At 52.4% G+C, this 23577-nt stretch overlaps 9 protein-coding genes across 9 annotated transcripts; 4 read left to right on the top strand and 5 right to left on the bottom strand.

Moving 5' to 3' along the window:
• Window positions 1-1123: 1123 nt before the first annotated feature.
• BDW74DRAFT_173992 (uncharacterized protein) lies at window positions 1124-2078 on the top strand (the record flags this gene model as incomplete). Its single annotated transcript, XM_073727920.1, has 3 exons — window positions 1124-1540; window positions 1640-1924; window positions 1986-2078. 3 exons carry the CDS (start codon window positions 1124-1126, stop codon window positions 2076-2078), a joined length of 795 nt encoding a protein of 264 aa, XP_073587486.1.
• Window positions 2079-2515: 437 nt separating this feature from the next.
• On the top strand, window positions 2516-4575 carry BDW74DRAFT_187311 (cytochrome P450; the record flags this gene model as incomplete). The annotated part of the gene is made up of 5 exons (XM_073731451.1): window positions 2516-2954; window positions 3043-3077; window positions 3144-3392; window positions 3423-3983; window positions 4033-4575. The coding sequence occupies 5 exons, from the start codon at window positions 2516-2518 to the stop codon at window positions 4573-4575; spliced, it is 1827 nt and encodes a 608-aa protein (XP_073587485.1).
• Window positions 4576-4638: 63 nt separating this feature from the next.
• BDW74DRAFT_165528 (Zn(II)2Cys6 transcription factor domain-containing protein) lies at window positions 4639-6454 on the bottom strand (the record flags this gene model as incomplete). Its single annotated transcript, XM_073726426.1, has 3 exons — window positions 4639-6241; window positions 6289-6333; window positions 6387-6454. 3 exons carry the CDS (start codon window positions 6452-6454, stop codon window positions 4639-4641), a joined length of 1716 nt encoding a protein of 571 aa, XP_073587484.1.
• A 1040-nt stretch (window positions 6455-7494) lies between these two features.
• On the bottom strand, window positions 7495-10172 carry mak5 (ATP-dependent RNA helicase MAK5; the record flags this gene model as incomplete). The annotated part of the gene is made up of 4 exons (XM_073726425.1): window positions 7495-8349; window positions 8400-9638; window positions 9687-9929; window positions 10161-10172. The coding sequence occupies 4 exons, from the start codon at window positions 10170-10172 to the stop codon at window positions 7495-7497; spliced, it is 2349 nt and encodes a 782-aa protein (XP_073587483.1).
• Window positions 10173-11617: 1445 nt separating this feature from the next.
• On the bottom strand, window positions 11618-15035 carry BDW74DRAFT_72953 (sulfite reductase subunit alpha). Its single transcript, XM_073733562.1, has one exon. It carries the CDS (start codon window positions 14966-14968, stop codon window positions 11834-11836), a length of 3135 nt encoding a protein of 1044 aa, XP_073587482.1. The 5' UTR covers window positions 14969-15035; the 3' UTR covers window positions 11618-11833.
• A 366-nt stretch (window positions 15036-15401) lies between these two features.
• On the top strand, window positions 15402-16374 carry BDW74DRAFT_145280 (uncharacterized protein). The gene is made up of 2 exons (XM_073723185.1): window positions 15402-15560; window positions 15667-16374. The coding sequence occupies exons 1-2, from the start codon at window positions 15522-15524 to the stop codon at window positions 16327-16329; spliced, it is 702 nt and encodes a 233-aa protein (XP_073587481.1). The 5' UTR covers window positions 15402-15521; the 3' UTR covers window positions 16330-16374.
• On the bottom strand, window positions 16375-17221 carry BDW74DRAFT_145278 (uncharacterized protein). Its single transcript, XM_073723184.1, has 2 exons — window positions 17147-17221; window positions 16375-17095 (listed from the first exon to the last, which is right to left on the bottom strand). Exon 2 carries the CDS (start codon window positions 17011-17013, stop codon window positions 16543-16545), a length of 471 nt encoding a protein of 156 aa, XP_073587480.1. The 5' UTR covers window positions 17014-17095; window positions 17147-17221; the 3' UTR covers window positions 16375-16542.
• Window positions 17222-20740: 3519 nt separating this feature from the next.
• Window positions 20741-21073, top strand: BDW74DRAFT_173983 (uncharacterized protein; the record flags this gene model as incomplete). The annotated part of the gene is made up of 1 exon (XM_073727919.1): window positions 20741-21073. The coding sequence occupies one exon, from the start codon at window positions 20741-20743 to the stop codon at window positions 21071-21073; it is 333 nt and encodes a 110-aa protein (XP_073587479.1).
• A 667-nt stretch (window positions 21074-21740) lies between these two features.
• pre9 (proteasome core particle subunit alpha 3) lies at window positions 21741-23471 on the bottom strand. The gene is made up of 4 exons (XM_073723183.1): window positions 23339-23471; window positions 23092-23276; window positions 22621-23039; window positions 21741-22558 (listed from the first exon to the last, which is right to left on the bottom strand). Exons 1-4 carry the CDS (start codon window positions 23360-23362, stop codon window positions 22419-22421), a joined length of 768 nt encoding a protein of 255 aa, XP_073587478.1. The 5' UTR covers window positions 23363-23471; the 3' UTR covers window positions 21741-22418.
• Window positions 23472-23577: the final 106 nt, after the last annotated feature.

Genomic DNA, 23577 nt, shown 5'->3' with positions numbered 1-23577 from the left:
TGACGAAATCGGCGGTCCCTCTCTCGTCCTAATTAGAGCTGGTAGCTGTGCCTAGATCATCTCTAAGACAGTGTAATAGGATTATTAAATATCGTCCACGGTCGTGCGGTGATAGACGGCGAGGCTAATCTAGTATCTACCTTATGCTCTACCGCACCGACAAAATCGATCCACACAAAGAAGCATTGCAGGGAACATGGTCGGGATCATCTCAAATTACGTTCAGCTCTTCTTTTCTCTCTCTGAGGTCCTGCGGAGTAGAAATATGCTTACCATAGGTGGCCACATGAGTGCCGGCCTCAGCTATCTATAGGTAAGGAGGTGGTAATCTCGGCATGCCGAAGTGGACCGGAAGCTGCACGAGATGCCGAGTCGATCATTGCCCGTCTGGAATAGCACAAGACGATTCTCAGGACCACTCAACGATCGTTTAGAATATGTTGCTTTCCAATATTACTCCGTCTGTAATGGGCCTAGCTGCCTGGTAGGCAGAGCTTCCATGCTTGCAACTCCAGGTGGCCGATATAGGCTTCACATGAGGCATCCAATGATTATACCGACCGAGTACATTTTCTTGTTAGATATGGAGCTGTTATCCTTATGGGAGGGCAATGCCTGGGATGCCGCCCATGATCCGGAAGTCATCTAATGCGGCGGTGGTGTGCGATTGAGTTCCGTCCTCCGTGTTGTTCCTGCCCGTAACACTCCTTGACCTGCTCTTCTGCCCCTCGCTCTTTCTGTTCCTGAAACATCTTCATCCGGTCCTTCTCGACCTCTTTTCCTCCATCTTGAACATGGTCCCATTTGTCGCTCCAGTAACATACCGGCCTCGAAACACCCACATCTTCTCCGGAAAAGGCGATTATCTTGGAGGTAAGTTACCTGGCTCATCTTCTACTCTGCAAACCGACCGTGGCCTAATGTGTGAGTTCTTCCCCAGGAGCGTTCATCAACAGCCCCTCCCAAATCCGCCAAGATGATATCTATTCCATGTGTGACAAGTTCCTCGTTTTCCCCGGCCGGCCCAACACCAACTTTCGCTGGAGCTTACACGTTTTGGACGACAAGAACCAATTCGGAGATCTCGTGAGTCGCAGCGAAAGCGATATCACGCCGGGCAGATATGTCGTTCTGGGCGCCCAGGGTGAAACTATATGTTGAGCTGTCTAAGGAACCAGCGACTTGCCGAGCCCCATCTACTGGAGCAGCACTGGATGATGATAGTGATGGTTCCGGTTCCGCCAAAGGCATGCCTACCAACCAGACACGTTTCCGAAATGGAGTTGTGAAAAATGATAATCAAGCATGCACGATTACTGGCTATCAGGAGGGAGCAGGAGACCCAATCGCAGCAGCGCACATCTTCCCTGTGTCTAAGCTGAAACTCTGGAATGATGAAGGGTACGCCCGCTGGATCACAGACACCAACAACCCCAAGACGATTGGGCCGAGCAAACTGTTCTCCCGGCAAAACGGGATAGCACTTGCACCAACCATCCACGGCCTGTGGGACCGTTCTTTGTTCTCGGTCAACCCCGACGTAAGTGATGCATACATAGCATAGGCTACCTAACTCAGCGGAACTGGGTCTTTGAGTTCTTATCTAGGTATGGTGCTAACACTGGGGTACGGTAAACAGAGGGACTATAAGAGCGTCTGGTTCATTGAAGACAGAAACAACCTGCCGGGTCGCACTCTTGCCCCGTCAACCCGCAATTGCAATGACCCGAACAATCGCGTCAGCGACGAGTGCCTGAGATGGCACTTTCACCAAGCAGTGCTCACTAACATGCGTGGTGCAGGCGAACGGCCCTGGGATCTCAAACCGGACGAGGAGGACGAGATCGAACTCATGATGGACAAAGAGAACGCAGACGAGATCTTGGAGGAGGTGCTTGCCAATCGTCTCGGACCTTTCATTAAAGTTAGTTGAACCTTTTCGGTGGTTTCCGAAGGACACCGCGACTGACTGCACATTAAAGCAGGATAACGAGGAGGACGGTGATGATGACGATGATCACGATGGTTACCATAATTACTATGGCTATTATGACGATCATGATCGTGATGCGCAATGATCTCTCGAGCGAAAGAACGCTACGTTATATCCATACATTTCCCATGTACTTCCCCAGCCTGTCTCCTTGCCGTGCCCGTTGACCCGAGCCGGAGGTCCAAGAGCAATAATAGTCCACTTCTCGTCTTTCGTTTCTTCAGTCTTGATTCAGTTTCCTGATAAGAGGCTATTTGGCAATGACACTTGCGAAATCAAGGCTATGCAGCTAGTACTGCTGTAGTTATGTATAAATCTGAGATGTGATTGGCTCGCTCGTACCGGGTGGAGTATACGAGCCTCCAAATCACATCAACCCAGCCCTAACCCATCCCATCAACCACCAGATATAAAGTTTCTCGCTGTCTCCTCCCTTTCAGCCATACCCTGCCTCACTCTTATCTACCTACTTTGTCGACAAAGATATCATACCTAGCCACCAAGAACAAATCTTCCATCAAAATGTCCATGTCGATGTCCATGCCCTCACTCCTCAATCTCCCCACCCTTCCAGCAACCCTGGCAGCCCTGATAACAGTCTACATCACCCACACAGCCCTCTCTTTCCTCCGCAACCTGCACCTCACCCGCAAAACCAGCCCTTCCCTCCGACGCACCATCTTCCCCATCTCCGAAGCAAACCTGCTCTACCTCCTCCTCTTCGAGTCCCGCTGGTTCAACTATATCCGGCGTCACTGGCTGCCGACCAGTCTTGCGGATTGTATTGCTGACGCGGCATTCCGCGGGAGATGGGATGCCAAGGATAGACTGGCGAGGAAGCTCGGCGGTGTTTATTTGACGGTGACGCCGGGCTTGGTGAGTTGTCATGTTGGGGATGCGGATGTTGTGGGTCAGATTGTGAGGGAGAGGAGGGGGTTTGTGAAGCCCGTGGAGCATTTGAGTATGTTCTCCTCTCGTAGAGTGCTCTTTCATTTCGTGGTTTTATGTTCTTAACCTGATGCTGATGACTTGGACTTTGGTATGGGCAGAGGCATTCGATATGTACGGACCTAGCGTGTTTACCGTACGTCTACTACACCTTCCTTTGATTGATCAAAGGCTTCTTATTCTTGCTGACTCACAAGACCAGTCCGAAGGAAGCCAATGGGCGTATCACCACCGCTACACAGCCGCCGCATTCAACGACAAGAACAACAGCCTGGTGTGGAAGGAGAGCATTACCCAAGCGCAGCAGATGACTACTTACTGGGAAGAGAAGTACAAGGACAACAGTGCGGCCGAAATCAAATCCGCATCTGACCAGCATTTCGCGATCCCCGATGCGCGAGAAGACATCCTCAAGCTCTCTCTGAATATCATATGCGGTGCCGGCTTCGGGGTAAGTTTACCATTCAAACCTGCATTGCAGGATGAGAGTGGGAACGCGCAGAGTTTATTCAAGGACGCAAACATACCAGCGTCAGGGTATACTTTCACCTTCCGCGGCGTGATGGAGTACATGAACCGTTCTATGACATCTGTGTTCGTGGCCAACGGGCTCCTGCCGAGATGGATTCCGCGGTGTTTGGTGCCCTTCTTCAAGAAGGACTTCGCTGCGCATGAAGATCTGAATAGGTACTTGCACGCGTTGGTCGATGACGCGGAGAGCTCTGATCATGAGATGCATAATCTGCTGGGAAGGCTTGTTGCGGCGAGAAGAGAGGAACAAGGGACTTTGGCGAGAAATGGACGAGGTCCTGGTCTCTCTGACGCAGAGATCCTCGGAAACACGTACATCTTCTCGCTTGCGGGCCACGAGACCACCGCAACGACACTGCGCTTTGCCTTGGCTCTCCTTGCCATCCACCAGGATGTTCAGGATAAGCTGTGTACGGAATTGCAGGAGGTTCTCTGTGATCAGCCCGCCAATCCGGCTGAGTGGGAGTACTCTGCTGTATATCCGAGACTAATCACCCCGCTGTGTATCATGGTGAGTACAACCCATTTTCAGGGCATGTCTATGTGCTGATTAAACGAAGTTGGAGATTCTTCGTCTGTATCCACCAGTTGGAAGTATCCCGAAGCTGACGGCCGCGCATGGTGCGGGTATCACGTACAACGGAGAGCGACATCACCTACCCCCCAATATGCGAGTCAACCTCAACGCCACTGCACTCCACTACTCGGAAGAATACTGGGGTCCAGATGCAGGCAGTTTCAACCCTGGTCGATGGGACAAACGCAACATCAGTAGTTTCCTCGCAAGGAATGACAGCACAGAAGGACTCGCTGGGCCAGGATTGGAGTCTGCCCATATACATAGACCAGTCAGAGGCTCATTTATTCCATTCAGCGATGGGCTGAGGGCATGCATTGGAAGGAAGTTCGCCCAGGTGGAGTTCATTGCTACACTCGCCGTCCTCTTTCATGGATATCGAGTGACGCCAGCTAAAGTGGGAGGAGAATCTAAAGAGGAAGCAAGTAGGCGGGTGGAGAACGCTTTGCGCGAAAGCTCCACGACGCTTACTCTTGCTCTAGAAGGCAAAGTGCCGCTAGTCTTCTCAAAGAGTGGAAATATGTAAGTTTGGTAGACGATGTTGTGCCTCATGCATGCAGGCTGTTATACATATGAATCGCCACTCTAGTTAAGAATTATGCCGGATGTTCTCTTGTTTAAGAAAGTCTCCAAACACGGCGCTCTTCAACATCCACGCAGATTGGGCATCGGTCAATTCCGGCCAAGCCCATCTCCGGCAAGAAAACAGGTTCGAAGGCGGCATTCTGCTATCAACCGGCGTTGGAAGATGAATGTAATGAGTAGTATACTTCCATGGTTCGTTAGGGCCGCCCGGCCTTGTCCGAAACGTAACAGTATGGAGAGACAAATCCCCACTCATCCCTGGTCCGGGGACACACTGGAAATCATGAATCCGCGCATGCTCTGGGGGAAGGAGGTTTTCTTCCAGAATATCCCCTTCAGGTCTTCCAATGGCTGCCTCTTCTATGGTCATAATGAGCGAAAAGATGGCATGATACTGCCGAGAATCCAGCAGCCACTCTCGCCTTGGAGCTCGGAGGAGTAGATCCAGTCCTTTCCGACGCAGCCGCGGATGACGACACTTCCAGGCCACACCATGCAGAGGGTATATCAAGGGCAGGTCTAGGCTGAGGGACTTGGAGAGCTCATCCGGATAATGGGTGGAATCCGAGATTAACTGCTCAGCGATCTGACAAATTTCTTTATGGCCTTCAAAATGTTGGTCCCAATCACATTCGTTTGAGATACCGTATGCAGCAAGCCCCATCTCCGCCCCGAGCCGCGAAATCCGAATAACAGCTGCTGCGTTGAGCTCCTTTTTGCTCCAAGTCAACTCTTGACGCGCGATTAAATCATCGAACTTGGCTTTCCAATTGCTGAAGCCCTCACGAAGTCCCTCAGATGCGGCCGCAGCGTCGGAGATGTGGACATGTCCGGAGCCAACACCAGCATCGAGGCGCTGAAAAAGCTCTGTCGAGGCAGTGATCAAGTCCACAAAGGCAACTCTTGCTTCCTGTAACGTCTCGAATTGGTTCACGAGTCGCGGAACGCGATCGTCAACTGCATTTAGAATTAATCGACTTCGTGGGAAAGAGCCAAATTCTAGGGCATTCAGGTTAAACAGGGCCAGGATTGGTGCAAGCTCCGTCTCTATGAAATAGGCTTCATAGGACTGATAATTCCGTCCCCAAAGGTGATTTTCAGACCGACTACCTTCACGCCAGGCTCGTACTATGCTGATTCCACTTCCTATATGCATTGCCGCGGCAGCTGATTCTCGACGTAGGAATTCGAAGCATGTAAATAGGATGCTAGCCATCACGACTACCGACGTAGCAAGGCCGCCGGTCGATGCCCTGTTTAAGGTAGAACGAAGTGCTCGGCCATAAAATTGAATAGCAGTTTGGTTCGCGAGCTGCGCTCTCCCTGGGGTAGTAATAGCCTCTAGTTCATGCATTGAACCCAAGGCAGCCAAGGCCAGTCGTATTGATGGCTCCGAAAGGCTAAGCTGCATAACACTTCGCTTCCAAAATGCATCCTCTAAGAAGCCGGCAAGGCAAGGTGAGGTAGTGTGGAAGAAGAACTCGAGCGCTCGCGTTTCTGCAGCCGATACTGCTGCGGTGGATAATGCTGGCTCTAGGGGTATTCCTTCGGGTATTGTGGACGGCTGTATGGCATACCCATCGCACTTTCGCCCCGTACTCAGACAGCTGAGATGGTTAATGAAAGCTTTGGTTTGCTATAAGCCTAATCATACCGATGGCATGCGGGTTTTCCTTCGTCACATTTGACTCTTCGTATCCTGGAACAGTGTCAGTTGTTATCCGTTGACTCACAGGAACAGCCTTGGCTCACTTGCAGGTGGTGCACCCAGTCCTAACTTTCGGCTTACACGCTCGGCTCCTTGGACAGATTGCCTGCATCCTGAAGCAATGAATGATTTTGGACATGGGAGGAAGAACGTGGTAAAACGCAAGTCGGTCTGGGGGCGGCTCCTTCTGTCACGTGCCGCTAAGTGTAGGTACCCCTTCTCATTTTCATTAACCGAAAGTTGAAACTTAGAGATGCTATTGATTGTCAGTCTATATATGATCTTGATTGCGTGGATGTATAGGAAAAAGAGTACCATGAGTTCTGTTCAGGCTAGAATAGGAAGGAGCTCATGGCTGTCAACCATACATATTACCCAAGGTTTATTACTCCACCTTCATCGTCTCCCCCATCCACTTACTTCCAATTCGACCGGAATAGCAGCTTTACTTCCGGACTATTCTTTCACGTCAAGAAGAAAAATATGACCCCCTTCTGTGATCCTTACCCACATCAGCTTCATCTTCGCTTATTCCCTAGCACACCTTACCTGGAAACCACGCGCCAGAATGACGTCCACCCAGCGCATCGAAAGCAATTCGACGACCCTCCAGATGCCCGAGCTCAACCAGTGTCCAGTCTGCAAGGTCCTTGGGTACAGAAGCAGCGAATACGGGAGAAGCAGTTTCCGCGGACGGGCAAGCATTAGCGACGACAGCGTTTCGCAATGGCTTGAGATGGTTGAGACGTACCGGAGCGAGGAGTGCGCGCAGTGTGGGTTTTGGGTCGATTACTTGGGCTCGGGGTCGAGTTCTTGGGCAAGGGATGAGCATGAGCATGAGCATGAGCCTGCCCAGGCGCAGACGCCGGCGCAACCCCCGAGCGATCAACAACCTATCGATGGCCGAAACGAGAACGAATGGCCGCGCAAGAGGCGGAAGGGGGGCACGAAGTCGAAATGATCAGGATTCGCTTGGGCACTGCGTGGTGGGCCTTGGAGAGAGTATCCAGATACCGGGTATATATGAGAGTGCATGGGTTATGTATGACGCAAGAAGAATTGGCTGGTTGCTTACGGGTATTCGTTTGAATATGGTACTGCATACATTGAGCTAAATGCCGAGTGGTATCATGAAACATGTAGTCTACAAACCTAGAATCCCAGCGCATCGACCTGGCCCAGGAAAGAATCCTTATTCTCCCCACGCAGCAGCGCCTCGATATCGACCCTTCCAGTTGTAAGATACCGCTCGCTCACTCCGAGGTTCACCCGCTGAGACAGGAGCTCCTTTAGCTCGGCGCGAAGACCCGCAAGCTCGGCCTTCGAGGTGCTGGCGACCTGCCTGTCACGCTCTTTTCGCCCACGTCCACGCCCACGACCCCATCCCTCGCCCTCGTCGAACTCGTCGCTGTCGTACTCGACGCCGAGGTCCTCGGCGGCGTTGCGAAGCCAGTTATCTTCGGTGGTGATCTTCTCTTTAGCAATGTTTGCGTCTGTGATGCGGGCTGCGAGGGTCACCCGTTGCTTAACCCGCGAGACAACACGGCGGTCTAGTTCCAGGGACTCGAGAGGCAGCTTCTTGCGGTTGGCCATGTTGGCGTGGACCTTAGCGGCTAAACGAATGACTCCAGTCATCTCCTCGGGAGAACAGATAATAACACTCTTTCCTGAAGCACCTGCACGAGCTGTACGACCGGAACGATGGACATATGTGTCAGCGGTGCGCGGGGCATGGTAGTGAAGGACAAAGTCGATGCCCTTGATATCGAGACCACGGGCCGCAACGTCGGTTGCGACGAGGATTGTGCCTAGATCCGCGGTTGGGGATGAGAAACGCTCAACGGAGCGTAGACGCGCCTTTTGGGCCATGCCCGAGTGGAGAGCTAAGGCGGGGAGCTGAAGAGTCTGAAGCAATTGGGTGATGCGGCGGACGGCGGAAATGGAGTTGGTGAAGACTAGGGTGCGGAGTTTGGGGTGGTAGAGTAACAGTGTGTATAGGAAGAGATCCTGAGTGACGTTAGCAAGCAGCGCGAGGTCAGTGGGATGGCGGTACTAACCTTCTCCATGGCACCACACTCAACGATTCCCTCCTTGAGACCCTCCGCCATCTGGGAAACAGGATTGGCATCAATGAATTTGGGCTTCTCCTCTCTGAAGTTCAACTTCTTCAGAAGATATTCCATTGATTCCTTGGTGTTCAAGATATCACCACCGGTCCACCTTCCTTTTCCGGCGAGCTTCTGTTGTAGGTCGCGGTGAAAAGTGGCTGAGAAAACCAGGGTCTGTCGCTGGGCGCCAGGATCAGTGTTCTCTTCGGTGGCGCCGTCCTCCTCGGGCGGATCTCCATCCTCAGCGCGGTCGAGAGAGCCTAGAATATCTTCGACCTCTTTAAAGTGACCTTCGCTCAAAAGTCTATCCGCCTCGTCAATAACAAGGTACCTGATGCCTTGCATTCTCCGAATCAAGCCCTGTCCTGTGCGGAGGACTTCCCAGACACGACCAGGAGTACCGATAACAATATCAGCCGTCTCAAGGTACCTCTGCTGCTTCTGTACGGAGAGACCACCAGTCAAAAGTGCTGTTCGAGCATTGACTCCTGGTGCGTTTGAAATCAGACCGTAGATATGCTTCTGAAGCTGGTGCGCAAGTTCTCGAGTAGGTGACAGGATCAACGCGATTGGGACCTTTCCTCCCTTTTCCTCGGAATCGTCCTTCTTTTCCTTCTGTTGTTCGAGAAAATGCTCCAGAATCGGTACTCCAAAGGCCAGCGTCTTTCCGGAACCGGTGGAAGCTTTGCCGACAACATCATGACCATCCAAAATCGGCGGTATGCATGACTTCTGGACTGTGGTTGGGGTGCTGAACTTCAACTTTGACAAGCTGGTAAGGGTCTCAGGAGCCAGACCGAGTGGCTCCCACGCAGAAATGTCGGCGCCATCATCATCTGCCTCATCCTCTAGAGCAGCGAAAGAGAGGCCAGACTTGATGCTGCTGTCCTTTGCCTGGGCCCCGTCCTTCTCTTTCTGCTCTTTCAACTTCTTTTTAGGCTCTTTCGTCTTGTCGTCCTTCCTTTTAGACTCTTCGGTTTTGGCCTCCTTTTTCTTATTCTCCTTTTTCTTGTTTTCTTTTCCTTCTTTGCCGTTCACCTTTGCTGGTTTAGACTCCTCTACTGTTGCGGGGGCGCTATCCTTGTTCTCGGTCTCCTCGTCACTGAAACCGCTCCATTCATCGCTGAACTCGAGTTCTTCCGGGGTAGGCTTTTTCAAAATGGACTTTCCGGGCTTTCCTGCGGCGGACTATTGCCGGTTAGCCAGGGCTCCTTGAAAATGCGCCTCCAGACATACCTTGAACTTGAGCTGTCCGTCGCCCTGAGGTCGAACTATATCCACTCCTTCAATTTCCTCTAGCCCAAAAAAGCCCTCGAAGTCGTCCATGCGATCAGGCAGCGCTACCTCCTTCCAATCAAGATCGTCAACGCCGACAACCACCTCCGGTTCGGGCTTTTTCTCTGCCGCATTGCTAGGCTTTCCGGTCCTCTTTCGCTTTTTAAACTGTGACTCCGGACCCTTCTGGTCCCGCTGACGTTTCTGGCCCATAATTAATGAGAATCCAAGGCAATATCGTAGAAGAAAATGATCAGTCGCAGGATGTTCTTCCTCCGGAGATCGATCTCTTCGGGGAAGAAAAAAAGCGGCAGAATGTCTGCACCGCCTTCTCTTTGAGCTTTGATCTTATCGGCAGCCCCACTCACCAAAAGAAATCGCAAATCGTTCCCTCCGGCCATTCCCCCACCATCACGCATTGACGATCTAAAGTACCACAGCCGCCATGGGAAAGTCCTCGAAAGATAAGCGCGACGCTTACTACCGTCTCGCCAAGGAACAGAATTGGCGCGCGCGATCCGCCTTCAAGCTCATCCAAATCGACGAGCAATTCGATCTCTTCGAGCATGAGAATCCGGAGAAGGTGACCCGTGTTGTCGACCTTTGCGCGGCGCCTGGTAGCTGGAGTCAGGTGCTCAGTCGGGTTTTAATCAAGGGCGAGAGCTTTGGTCGCAGGTCTTGGGTCGAGAAAAGGCGCAAGGAACAGGCCGCACTCTCGAAATTGAACGGAGGTGCACCGGCGGAGAACGGGGATACCGACGACACAGTCTCAACGGCATTGAAGCCGCGGAAGAACGTAAAGATCGTCTCCATCGACCTTCAGCCCATGGCGCCACTCCAAGGCATCACAACCATGCAAGCCGACATCACCCACCCTTCCACCATTCCTCTCCTCCTACGGGCACTAGACCCCGAAGCTTACGACTCCACGACCTCTACGCCTCATGCCGTCCGCCAGCCACACCCAGTCGACCTTGTCATCTCCGACGGTGCTCCAGACGTTACGGGTCTGCACGATCTCGACATCTACATCCAGTCTCAACTCCTCTACTCTGCACTCAACTTAGCCCTAGGTGTCCTCCGACCAGGCGGCAAGTTCGTCGCGAAGATCTTCCGTGACCGCGATGTGGATCTCCTCTACTCGCAGCTCCGAACAGTCTTTGAGCAAGTAAGCGTCGCCAAACCCAGGAGTAGTCGTGCTAGTTCCTTAGAGGCCTTCATCGTCTGCGAGGGCTTCATCCCACCCGCTATTCACGATGCCCAGCTTGGTATGGACACGCTGAAGAACCCGCTCTTCGGTGGAGCAGCTGTCCCGAAGCCTGTCTCAGCCGACGGCAACATCGCCGCTGAAGTACCAGAGGAGTCAAACACAGACAAGCCCGTCGTCACCTCGACAGGCCCTCAGAGCAAAGATGCTCAAACCCGCCTATTGCACAAGGACTCTGGTGACTCAACCACACCTGAACCTCTCTTCAACAACCCTCAGAAGTTTGCTCCTGAGAACCGGTGGATTCCTTCCTTCATTGCGTGTGGTGACCTCTCGGCTTGGGATTCCGATGCTTCATACACATTACCTCCTGACTATGTAAATTTGGATCCTGTACAGCCACCCATGGCCCCGCCATACCGGCGTGCGCTTGAGCTGAGAAAGGAGAAGGGCGGTGCGTACGGTAAAACGAAGCTGGGAACTATGGGACGGGCATGATCATCTAGTTTTTTGGCAATTTACTGCTTATGGTTCTTTTTTCTTTCTTCTCCGTTCATCCTTTTTTTTTTTAACCATAGAGCTTGGGCATTAGATAAAGATGGTTATGGTATACATGGACATATAGATAGAGGATACCCAGACGGCTGGCTCATGAACGAAGTCTCGAAGTATTCCGATGGTCGGATTCCAGTATCATCGCAGCCTACTACAAAGGTTTTGGCAGTGTAGAAAAGACGTAGCATCGTAACATTTTGATCATTCGTAAACATAATCTAACGTAGCCAAAAAGCTGCATATGCACGGTATATACGTCTATAGAGTGTGGCGTCAAAGATACGCTGAAGGGGGAAATAAAAAGAGGTATCAGCAAGTCATCACATGTACAAGCAATGCAAACAGCCTAGTAAACCTCAAGAACGTATCGCTCCTCGTCCTTAAGCTTCTCAATCTCCTTGCGGGTCTCGATCTTCTTGCCGTTATTCTTAGCATCAATGGCAATAGCCTCCTCAAGGACAGCAGTAACATCAGGAACAGGCCAGGTAGGACCGCAGAGGTAGAAAGAACCTTCCTCGCGCATGTAAGCCTGGACGATCTCGGGGATGGTCTCGCGCATGCGGTCCTGGATGTAGATCTTCTGGGGCTGGTCACGGGAGAATGCACAGCCGAGGAGGGTAATGACACCAGCTTCCTGGTAGGCCTCCCACTCCTCGCCGTAGCAGTACTCCTCGCGCTGGTGGCGGGAGCCCATGTACAGCAGGACGGCGCCAATCTCCTTGCCCTGGGCCTTCTCGAGGGCACGGTGCTGGACGAACGCGCGGAAGGGAGCGAGACCAGTTCCCAGACCGGCCATGATGATGGGCTGGGTGGACTTGGGGGGCAGCTTCATGACGCTGGACTTGACGCTGACGGTGACGGGGGTGCCGGGTTGCAGGCGGCTGAGGTAGCGGGTGGAGATACCGAAGCGGTCGCGGCCGCGGGGGTCGGTCCAGTTGACGACGACGATCATCAGGGCGACGATAGACGGGGAGACCTTTTGGCAGGAGGCGATGGAGTACTCGCGACGCTTCATGGGGGAGACGATGCGGACGAGGTCGTGGAAGTCGGGGTGAGCAGAGGGGTACTCGAGGAGGATGTCGGCGTAGGTGACGGTGTCGACTTCGGCGCGGCGCTTGAATTCGACGGCACCGTCGGGGCCGCCCAGAGTGAGGAGGTCGGTCTTCTCCTTTTGGTCGGAGGCGAACTCGGCCAGAGCCTCGTAGAAGCGCTTGGGGGGACGACCGAAGATGTCAACGTTCTGCATGAGGGCCTGGTAGACGGTGCGGTTCTCAAGAACGGCGGGATCCTCGCGGCTGGGGACTTCGACGACGTCGTCGGCGTTGAGGCCGTAGAACTTGATGAACTCGAGAACATCCTGGGGATCGTTCTCGCAGTGCACGCCGAGGGCTTCGCCGATGTCGTAGGTGAGACCAGAGTCACCCAGGTCAAACTCGATGTGGAAGATGTTACGGTCGTAGGTAACGGGGGTCAAGCGGCGGTTCTCCTTGACGTGGACAGTGTAGGTCTTGGTGGCCTGGTCAGGGCGAAGGGCAGACTTGGCACCGTAGGCCTCCTTGAAGGCAAGACCCTTGGCAACAGTCTGCCAGTCCTTAAGGAAGGTAACGGGCTCGGTCTCGTCCTTGTTGAAGGGCGCGAAGCTGTTGGGCTTGATGTCCTTGACGAGCTGGGGTGCCTGAGCACCCTCCTCCGGGGTCTTCCAAGCCTCGGGAACCTCAGCCTGGCGAATAACCTTCTCCAGATCCTTGACCTTCTCAAAGGACTCGGCGTTGCCGGAGATGGAAGCGAGCTTCTTGACGCTAGACTCCTCGAGAGCGGGAAGAGCGATGCGCAAGAAAGCAACCTGGAGGGCAAGAGGCTCGAGAGTAGAGTCTTCGAGGGTGGATGCATCGAGGAGGTGGAGAGAGATTCCGCGCTCAGCGACAGCCTGCTTGAAAGCAGCAGGTAGCTTCTTCTCAAGCTCATCCTCTTTGACGCCGGAGACGTTCAGGATAAGCTTAGCGTTGTTCTTGACGGAAGAGAGGACGTCAATCTCGCCAAGCAGCTTGATGTCACCGACGTAGGCAGTGTCAGCCGCGTTGACAGCGTAGGGAGCATCCAGTGTTTTAGAGCTCTTGCGAATGTCGACACGAACAGCACCACCCTGGATCAGGTTGTCAAAGGCCTTGCTAGTGGTGATGTTGCTAGCTGAATCAGCGGCCAGGGCTTGCGAGAGGAGGGTGGCGGCGTTGTTGGAGGCGGAAGTGTCAACGTCCCAAAAGGTAAATTCTTGCACAGTGGCAGGGTCCAAGAGCTGGAGGGGCTCGACAGTGCTGTCGGCCTGGACGATGGGTTTCTCGGAGACAAGCTGGAAAGAAGCAGCAACGTTAATCAGGTCCCAGCGCTGAGAGCGAGCGTACTTGATGTCGACAACAAAAGGAATCTGCTCGCGGTCTGTGGCGAAAGTGAGAGCCGCAAGGACGTCCTCGTAAAGTGTAGAGCGGACACCCTGCTCTTGCACGGCCTGCTCGTTGGCAACCTGCCCGAGAACACCAACGGTCTTGACAGACTTGGGCAGAACCTTGAGGAACTCCTCCTCGATGAACGGACGGTAGACACGAACGTTGACAACACCGACGCGGACACCATCCTTGGCCAAGGAGCGAGCGACCTGAGCAGTAAGAGAGGCCTCAATGGTACCAAAAGCGACCAAGACAGAGGTGGGCTCAGCGTGGCCGTGGTACTCAAAAGCACCATAGTCGGTGCCAAGCTCACCGTTCAATGAGCGGATGAGCTCAAGCAGCTTGCCCTGGTTATCGAGGTGGCGGCTGCGCTGGTCGTCCAGGGTCTTGCGAACAGTCTCGTAGGCGCGGCCAAGGCCAGCCTGGTCGAGGACGTCAATGACGCGGGTGGTGTCGCGACCAACACGAACACCGTCGTAGATGTGGATGGAGGGCAGGACGGAGGCGAGCAATGTGGTCAGGAGAGCCATGTGCTGGGATTCGTGGACAGAGGCGCTGGAAACAAGACCCAGACCAAGCTCCTCGGCGAGAGACAGCGCGGAGACGTAATCGGAGACCAATCCATCTTCTCCAGAGTAGTCGACGGCGGCGACGTGAGCGGCAACGGGGCTAGCGACAGAGTACAGCAGAGAAAGCTGCTCCAACGCAGCGCGCATGTACGGGAGTGTCGCGGACGAGGCAACAATGCCCTGGGGGACGTGGCGCTTCTTCAAGTCGAAGTCCTGGGAGAAAAGGTATCCGAGAGCGATGTTTCCGGCACCCTGGCGAGTCTCCATGGCCTGAACGGCCGGGGCGTCGCCAGTGGCGTTGACCTCCTGCTTAGCAGCCCATTCGCGGATAGCGGCGTCCAAATCGAAAGATTCCGGGGAGTAGGAGAAGATTTTGTCGCTGAGGGCGTACGCGACCTGCTGAATTAGGGTCTGGGCGGTAACATATGTAGGACCGGCAAGGGTCGACAGGGCTGGTGAAGAGGAGCCCATTGTGAGAATTACCTGCTGAGACACCAGATTCGCGTATCTGCTATCTCAAGGAACAGGGAACAATGACAGAAAGAAAAAAGAACAGCGGGTGGGAAAGAAATAAAAAGCCCTGGAGGCGGATTCAATCACCTATACTCCAGGGCCTAGAAAAAAGTGCCAGGAACCATACCCAATCCGGCTAGTGGCAATCACGCAATTTCATTGCGAGATCAAGGGCCACTGATAGTCAGGGTCGGCCTGTTCTGATCGTCCCCCAGTCAGCCGTTTATGCCCAACGCTGGCTAACTAGACACGTGGGTCTGCGGCCACGCTAGGCGGCAAACTCGGGCAGAAAATCTCCGCTTTCGGCCGAGCAGTCTTCCCCGCATTACTAATGGCCTTCTCCAACTTTTCGCCTCAGAAACCAGGCATAAAAACTCTGCTGAAGGCTTGGCGCCGAGGTCCATTAGCGACAACGTCATTACCAATCCCCACCCTGCACTATCTAGCTTTGTCCTTCAAGTTCAAGGCCTCTTTTCCCAAAACTACCTAAAAGACATCAATCTTTGTCAAAATGGCAAACGTCGCTTTGATTGGGTGCACTGGCATGGTGGTATGTTTCCACTTCCATCTCTGCTTTGCGCGCAGTCTCTAGGATGCGACCACGCATATTGCAAAGCTTCAACTTGACCAGAATTCTTGGAGCTCATACTATATAGGGGGCTCACATCCTCACCAGCTTAATCGTCAACCCCGCTGTTACGAGGATTGACACAATCTCCCGTCGCACCCCCGCAGCCGCGTCTTCCGCGCCGCAGGCAAAGTTGACGACGATTGTTTCGACTGATACCTCAAAGTGGGCAAGCGAGCTTTCATCCCTCTCCCCAACACCATCCATCTTCATCTCCGCCCTTGGAACCACAAGGGCTGCCGCAGGAAGCTTTGAGAGTCAATACAAGCTAGACCATGACCTGAATCTGGAGATGGCCAAGGCTGCCCGTGATGCGGGAAGCAAGGTGTGCGTTCTCATTTCGTCGAGTGGCGCGGACGTCAAGTCCTCATTTGCATACACCAAAATGAAGGGAGAGATTGAGGAAGGGTTCAAAGCTCTCGGATTCGAGAGGACGGTCATTCTGCGACCTGGTTTGATTGCTGGTTCAAGGGAGGAAAGCAGGCCCGCGGAGGCTGTCGCTCGGTTCTTTGCTGGGGCTCTTGGTAAAGTGCACTCTAGCTTGAAGGATTCCTGGGCTCAGGAGTCGGATGTTATTGGCAAGGCTGCGGTCAATGCTGGGCTTAAGGCGCTGGAAGGCCAGGTTCCTGCGGGCAGTGAGAAGGTCTGGTACTTGTATGGCAGTGACATTATTCAGCATGGCAAGGAGTGATCTGCTACCAGTGGTATGAGACGCGATTGATGCCTTTGTAATCCTAACTACGTTATTCGCTGGTTGCCCTGTTTAAGTTCAGCAGTGCAGCACCTTAATACATAATTGTATGTTCATGCAATGCACACTGTAGACAAAGAACCCATGCTTGGCTGCATTCCACATTTGAACCTTAAAAAACAATCCCCTTATCTACTCTAATTGAACACCCCCTCACTTTCTCTGCCTGTTCTTCCTGGGCGAACCGCCCCCACTATGCTCACCACCCGCCTTATCCGCATTCTTAGCAGCACCCCCCTCCATGGGATCCCGCGCACCACCAACATCCTTATCCGCCGGACTAACGGTCAATGGATCGCGGGGATCTCCCTTCTGCTTCGTCTCTTGCTGCGACTGGCCAAGCTCGCTTTCCGGCGCCGTGTTTGACGGGTCGAATGCGGTATCCCTTTGCGCGACCTCGTCGGTCGTAGCCGACTGCGTCTCCTCGCTACGGTGAGGATCTAGCTTGCTGCGGTCGTGAAAGTGGTCTTCTTCGTCTTGAGGCTGCGATTGGCGCGCGGGCGTAGTGAGGAAAGTCCTGCGGGCCTGGAATTGGACCTGCGCTGGTGAGGAGAGAGTGCGCGGAGTTTGGCGGAGAGGAGTGGCCCGGCTCAGTTGGGCAATTCTGGAGATTTCTTTCCACATTTTGGAGGGCTTCGTGATCTAAGATCGGGGTTTTGCTGGTATTAAAGACGAGTGTGTTGTTCAAGTATGAAGTCTGATTTGACTGGATGGTAATTAGACTTTCGTCCGGAGACTTGGACGGAGTGTAACTTACAGTGATGAGTATACACTACAGTCCGAGGTTAGGTGGTTTGATTAAGGAAGAGAAAGCAAGAGAAATGAATTTAGAGCTTTGGTTTCCAACGCCTTGAGCTTTATCCTAGTGGTCATATTGACGTCATATATGTTTTCCATGGGATCTTATATCTACACGTGACTGATAAGTTATGCGTGTCCGCCAAGCATGGATAGACGGCTCCAGTTCGCGACATGATTATGGCCTGTGCGCCACTGCAAAAATATTTGGGGAAGAAATGTCACTGCTAATGACATTGGTCTATATGCCTATTGGATTGTCGGCAAGCGCGGTGAAGGAGAAAACCCTGGATTAATGCACTCGAGATAGACGTGTCTACCAGATCCTACTCAGGCAATCGATCCGAGCCTTGACCAAGAATTTATCCTCCATCATTAGACAGAGCGGTGCAGGAGAAAACGAACATAACACGGGCTCTATGAGCTCCGGGGCTCGAAATCCGACTTCGCCGTGCCACGTCAACGAGGCTATACACGGTCACGGCTTCTAAAATGAATCAAGAACGCCACGCTGTGATGTCTTTGCAGCCTCTGACCAGATCAAAGCGTATGCCCAATGTGAAAATGGGTGCTCAGACCGGGCAATGCAACGCAGCAACGGGGACGAAGGAAAAGCGACCAACAGACATCCGAAAAGGGAGATGTGGAGGCGTCCATCGTACGAGACGATGATCTTGATTGCAACGGCATCTCGAGGCCGCAGCAAGTCTAGCCCGGCATCACACCTGGAAGGTCAACTGCGGCAAGACCACTCAAGACAGACAGTCAAGACGCAAATTCACGAACCTAAACCTAGAACTCGGAGTGCTTTGCAGCTGTCAACATGCGATGCATGGATCCTTCCCCAAATTACTGTAGAACAGTGAGCGGGTCCCTTGTCGGGATCTGAGAGCCTACGAATGCGCTTGCAGGGGGCTGTTATTAGCTGCATAAACCTAGTGGTGTGTCAGCGAATCGACTGGTCGTAGTTTGCTGATAATTTTTAGCATGCGTCTCAGCGAGAACCAATCCGGAGGCGTAACAAGGATACACGGAAGAAAAGCTCTCACTTTAAAACTGCAAGGACACAATCCGCCGGTTCCATTTGTTCCCTGAAACAGGAGTGTATGCGGTATCCGCAGAAGGCACGCTTTGCTCGAAAATCACGGGATCAAAACAACCCGGCGTACTGAAGCACGTATGTGGGTCCATTTGAATCCAAATTCAACGTCATGAAAAGATGATTTCGATATCAAGGGCCCGGACAAGGAACAAGACAAAGTTCGACATGTCAATATTTTTTTTTGCTCTCCATCGAATGTGGAAGGAATAACGAGAGCGATTGGCGTAGATTGTTTCCCATGCTGTTCGGGCAGATCCTTGTTCTTGAAAGTATAATTGCCACTGTCAGGGATAGACAAGACTGTGCCCGACGTAAGACAACTTGGGACGGGGACGAGGCTGTGGCGAAAGCAGACTAGATCGGCTCGTGAACGGACGCGAAGGCTGTCTCCAACATTGCTTCTTCGTTGTGATCCCCTAGCACAGAGGAGCAGCCTCTGAGTTGGCAATCGACAAATTACCACGGCTCCGTGGTTCGACGGTTTGGGGAGATGGCCAGCCAAATTCAATGCCCCGAAATCCTTCGCCATCACACCAAGATGACAACAAAATGATGGAAATCAGCGAGATCACCGTCACTTCCAGAACGCCCGGCCCAAGCGGGGATGAGAGGATTGCCCAATCGTTCGCCAATAAAAGTGAGAGGCGGAACGAAGTAGTCTCTAGAGCTCATTTCCATGCAGCGCAGGTTGACAGCCTACTTTCTCGAAAAAGCCCATCAGCAGAAGACGATATTCGAAGGCAATTGACCAGACGAAGGCCGCCACGTCAGAGTCTGAGAGCTCTAGTGCAGCTGCATGGGTTCGACGAAGGTCTACCGTACCACAGGCTGTATCAACTATGGCCGAAGCGCAAGAAGGCATCCTATCATCTTGGGCGAGCGTCGTATGGAACCGAACTGAACCCTGCACCTGAGCGGGGGTGGATGCGGGATTACTTGTCTGCAGATGAAAGAGATCAGCTGAATGAAATCGGTCCTCCGTGGAATCCGTGCTCATCTTACCAATCCAAGGCATGGCGAACTCCAAGGCTGATAGCCAGGGATGCAACGGACACCAATCGCCGGATGCTAGTGACGCATAGTTTGCCACGAAGGGCAGAAACTTTTCGGGCAACTATGACTTCACGGAAGTAGGCGGAGACGAGAACAACCATTGGGATAGCATGGATCAATACACATCCCTTAGCTGACGAGGGATGGAGGGGAGATTGGAACCCAAAGGCCGAAAAGAAGTGTCGAGAGCCGGGAGAGACAGTTTCCATTACCCACTCCAATCAGGGTACGGCGTGTTGCATGGAGGCCAGGCATAGATTATTCCCAGTCAAGTTGTCTGCATCAAGGCCGGCAACAAGGGCAACCCTATCCAAAACTAATTGGTTGTGGATGCAGATACAGACAAGCTAGCAGGGTAGTGAGGTACCTGAAAGGTTGGGCCGGCATAGAAGGCTGATCACGGTCATGCCGAAAGCAATAAACAACTTGTGAGATGAGTTATTGTTTTTTGGGAATTGACATTGTTTTGGCGAACTCCGCTTCCACTTGATTGGTCACCTGCACTTCGCTCTTGATATTCATTTTCTAGTCTCGTTCCGTTTGATTTCTGGTCTCCAATTGAATGCAAGGTTAACTTTGAGCCGGGGGGCAAAGAATGCTCCAGAGTAAGACAGCTTGACAGCTGGCAGGAGGTGACAGCCTAATCATGCAGGAGCTTTGATCCAGCAACTGTGAAGGATGATTAATTTTCGAGAAGCGGTTTCATGCGGAACGAAGATGCATGGACGAAACGGGGATGATCGATGGAAAATCCATGGCCACTGTTCCAAACAATCATGCCGGAACGAGAAACATTGACTCGAGCTGAGGGATTTTCCAGATTTTCAGGCTAGCTGAGAAGAAAACAGGCTGCCACGACAGCAGGGAGCATGCATTCGTGAAGCATCCGCTGATTACGACCGACCCGGAAAGGAACGTTGTGGATATTCGTGTCTCCACTAGGCTGCCAGGAGAAACGTTCAGCGGACGTGATGAGAATGTGATGAGAGGGCGTACCGTAGACGATAAGCCGTCGCATGCTGAGGGGCTTCGATCGACGGTGAGTGGTGGTAGAACGAAGAAGCAGTGAGTCGTGACATAGGAGCTTCTCACGAGACATAAATAGGGCCGTCCGTTCCCAGAGATTGATGAGATGGATCATTCAACGTTTCAGAACACACTTCCCCATACGAAATAACAAGCCAGAACTGCCTGCTTCTCCATATAAGTTGTTTCAACTTTGAACCCTCAACAATCTTTAATAGTCATTGTGCAAGCTTAGCCTATCAAATTCTCCTGGGCGGTAGGAAAGTCAACGTCAGCCAATCACAAGTCAGAAAAAGCTGAAACAACAAACTATACCAATCAGTGAGTTTAGCTCGCAAGCTAGAAAGGGCGTAGCTGACAAAACCGGTAGAAATGTGTTTCTACAACCAGAAGAGATTCTCCTGCGGTGACTTCAGCTGGACCAACTTCATCACCCAGTGCAATTACGAATACCGCACTGGCGAGACATGCGGAATGAAGCTCGTGTACGCAACCGAGCAGGAAAAAGCCAGGTGCCGCCTTTGCGAGAAGATCCAGACCAAGACTCGTCGACGAGATGCTGAGACGGAGCGATTGAAGCGTTGGGAAAGAGAGGGTGGCACTCTTGTGGCGTCAATGGAAAAGTCCCGAAAACTCATTCAGGACCTGAGCACTGAGATCAAGGGGTTGCAGGAGGAGCGGAGAGTAAGGCAAACCGCGTGCTGATGTTGGGATCCCCTGTCTCATCAGTGACTGATGGCCGTCTCCCCAATTTTCATGTCTAATCTCGATGATTCTTGTCGTTTCTTTTCGTTGATTCCCTTCTTTGCGGTGCTCCTGTTTGTTAATCTTGTCTCATACCATGTGCTACCTTGTTTTGAAGCTCATCAGCCACACGATCAGATCGGGCTGGTTTCAGCTTGCCAGACACATCAGATGCTGGTTGGAGGAAAAGTCTAAGTTTCCAAAGTTATTGAGATCGTATAATCCAATGAATTCTTCTATTTTTGGTGATTCCGCATGAATATGCGACATCTTGCGAGAAGGTGGAACTCCTAAGCGCCTGTATTCCTGATAGAGCAGCCGGGCTCGACAAGGATAGACCAGCGCCCCGAGGTCAAGTGGCGAAAGACGTAGAAGATCTTTTAAGGGAAAGCCATTGTTCTTAAGTTGTTCTTGGCGGCCTCAGTCAGAGAGAGTATGGCGTCTTTCTTCTGGATGATACTCAGGAGTCGGAAGGTTGTTGTTGTCTTGCCCATCAACCCCGCATGAAACATAGAGCCCCGTCACATGACAGCCGTACTTAGTAAGCAACTCGGCGTGTACAGTCTTCAGGGCCTCAACTGCACGTCACGCCATTAGTGTAATGATACAAGATCGTTGATGATTTATTTGCAGCCTGAAGAAACGCTAAATGATTGTGTGAGGACAAAGATGGCCTGACGAAGTGGCTCCTTCGTACCTGGGTATAGAACGTACCAATACGGTGCTGAACAACCAGACGGACTGGCGGTGCTTATTGTCGTACTCGGTGGATGAATGTTCGTCTTCAGTGCAAAAATCAAAGAAAAGCGTTGATGGGCAAACAATCCAGGCGTCTGGCCTGGAGTAAAAACAATGGAAGGGTCGGCGGATACTCGGTCAGATATATAGTCGCCGATGCCCGACCATGTCCTTAAATCATTCAGCACTTCAAGCCTTCGAGCTCCATGTTCTACGAAACAGACTACAAGCTACGTGGACCATTAAACTGCTGAGGATGCTATTTAATCGCTCAATAGGACAGAAGCCAGAGCAAACATGCGAATCATATTGTTTGGCGCTCATTTTCAATGTCGCTGCTTGCCACGTCACCGGTGGGCGACGCTGGTTGTGCTTCAGATGCAGCTGTAGCAGGCGACATATACAATCTGAATGGCTTTGTTTCCTGGTAGATGTTAATATGTCAAGGATGTACGTGTCTAGAGTATGTAGACAATGTGCTCTCGGCGACATTTGTTTGGATGTGGGAACGTGAATGAAACAGCTGGCATTATCTAGGTCAGGCAAAAGCGGAGACGGGCGTTTTTATTTATTTTATATCGCCAGCTTCGGGCTCGTCGTCGACCTTGGCTAGCCCGTGCTCTTTCAGCAGGGCATTGATCTCGTCTGCGTTCCACAGATGGTGGTAGATTTTCCCTTCCTTCGTCTTGCCGACAGTTGCGAATTCGACTAGCAATGGTGGGAAGCGTGGTTAGTAGGGCATAACGAGACAGAAGATCGATAGTACTCACTCTTCTCACTGCTCAGCTTCGTCGAATCCATCGTCTTGCTCAGGACCTTGACGGCCATAGCACATGCCTCCTTCAAGTCGCAGTCCTCCTTGTAGTCCTGCTTCAGAAGACTTTGAGCACTTGCGTTGTTCGCTCCAACACTGGTCGCTTTCCATCCGCCGTAGTTACCACTTGGGTTGCTTTGGTATAGCTGAAACTCTCGGAGAGGGTCATAGCCCGCGTAGATGAACGAAACACCGAAGGGACGGAGACCACCGTGCTGGGTATAACCTTGCTTCAGATCGCAAAGTCTGCGGACGAGCTGCTCGCAAGGAATTTCCTCGCCGTAGGTAATGAGATAGCGCTGGGCGGCTTGTCGGGCGTAGTTGATGAGAATGTTCGCATCGGCGGTCATACCAGCGACGGCACAGATCATGTTACTGCAATACGTGTCAGGCCATTGATGCTCTATTATCCGGAGAGGATGCATACTCGTTCAATGTGTAAAGCTTCTCCGCAGATGTGTCTTGCTCAAGCAGCTTGCTCGTTACCTTCTTCTCCGCGGCGAGGACAATGCCATCCTTGGCGAGGATTCCCAGAGCGGTACCCGCATGTGAGATGGCTTCAAGTGCGTACTCGACTTGGTAAAGTCGACCTTCTGGCGAGAAGATGGTGGTCTGGACCAAGCATCGTTATGTTAGTGGGAGCTGTCAGCCGGGGGTGTTCGGAGGTAGCGTACCCTGGAATCGTAGCGTCGTGACATTTTGGATCAAATGCAAAAGCTATTAAACAAACTGCGTTATGATACGATTCGCTTCGCAAAGGGATTCGACTAGTAGAAAGGATGGGGTGGTGGAAGCAGGGAGATGAATGAGTGTTGTGACGGAAGAGCTAGGACAGTTGGGGTGAGCTCTCAAGTGTCTTCCAGGCAACTCTCTCGCGCGTCCACTCCGCCAAGCTCGGACCACGGCCCAAACG

Source organism: Aspergillus multicolor (genome assembly GCF_047715735.1).
Source record: "Aspergillus multicolor strain CBS 133.54 unplaced genomic scaffold BDW74scaffold_3, whole genome shotgun sequence".
NCBI classification, from domain to species: Eukaryota; Fungi; Ascomycota; class Eurotiomycetes; order Eurotiales; family Aspergillaceae; genus Aspergillus; species Aspergillus multicolor.
Note: the sequence above shows the minus strand (reverse complement) of the source record. Positions and strands in the feature narration are given on the sequence as shown.

Coding starts and splice junctions, on each gene's coding strand:
- BDW74DRAFT_72953 (XM_073733562.1), bottom strand. CDS start 14,968: ATGGGCTCCTCTTCACCAGCCCTGTCGACCCTTGCCGGTCCTACATAT.
- BDW74DRAFT_145278 (XM_073723184.1), bottom strand. CDS start 17,013: ATGTGGAAAGAAATCTCCAGAATTGCCCAACTGAGCCGGGCCACTCCT.
- BDW74DRAFT_145280 (XM_073723185.1), top strand. CDS start 15,522: ATGGCAAACGTCGCTTTGATTGGGTGCACTGGCATGGTG. Junction 15,561..15,666: donor TTGGGTGCACTGGCATGGTG/GTATGTTTCCAC, acceptor CATACTATATAG/GGGGCTCACATCCTCACCAG.
- pre9 (XM_073723183.1), bottom strand. CDS start 23,362: ATGTCACGACGCTACGATTCCAGG. Junction 23,040..23,091: donor AAGCTTTACACATTGAACGA/GTATGCATCCTC, acceptor CACGTATTGCAG/TAACATGATCTGTGCCGTCG. Junction 22,559..22,620: donor GAAGCTGAGCAGTGAGAAGA/GTGAGTACTATC, acceptor CACCATTGCTAG/TCGAATTCGCAACTGTCGGC.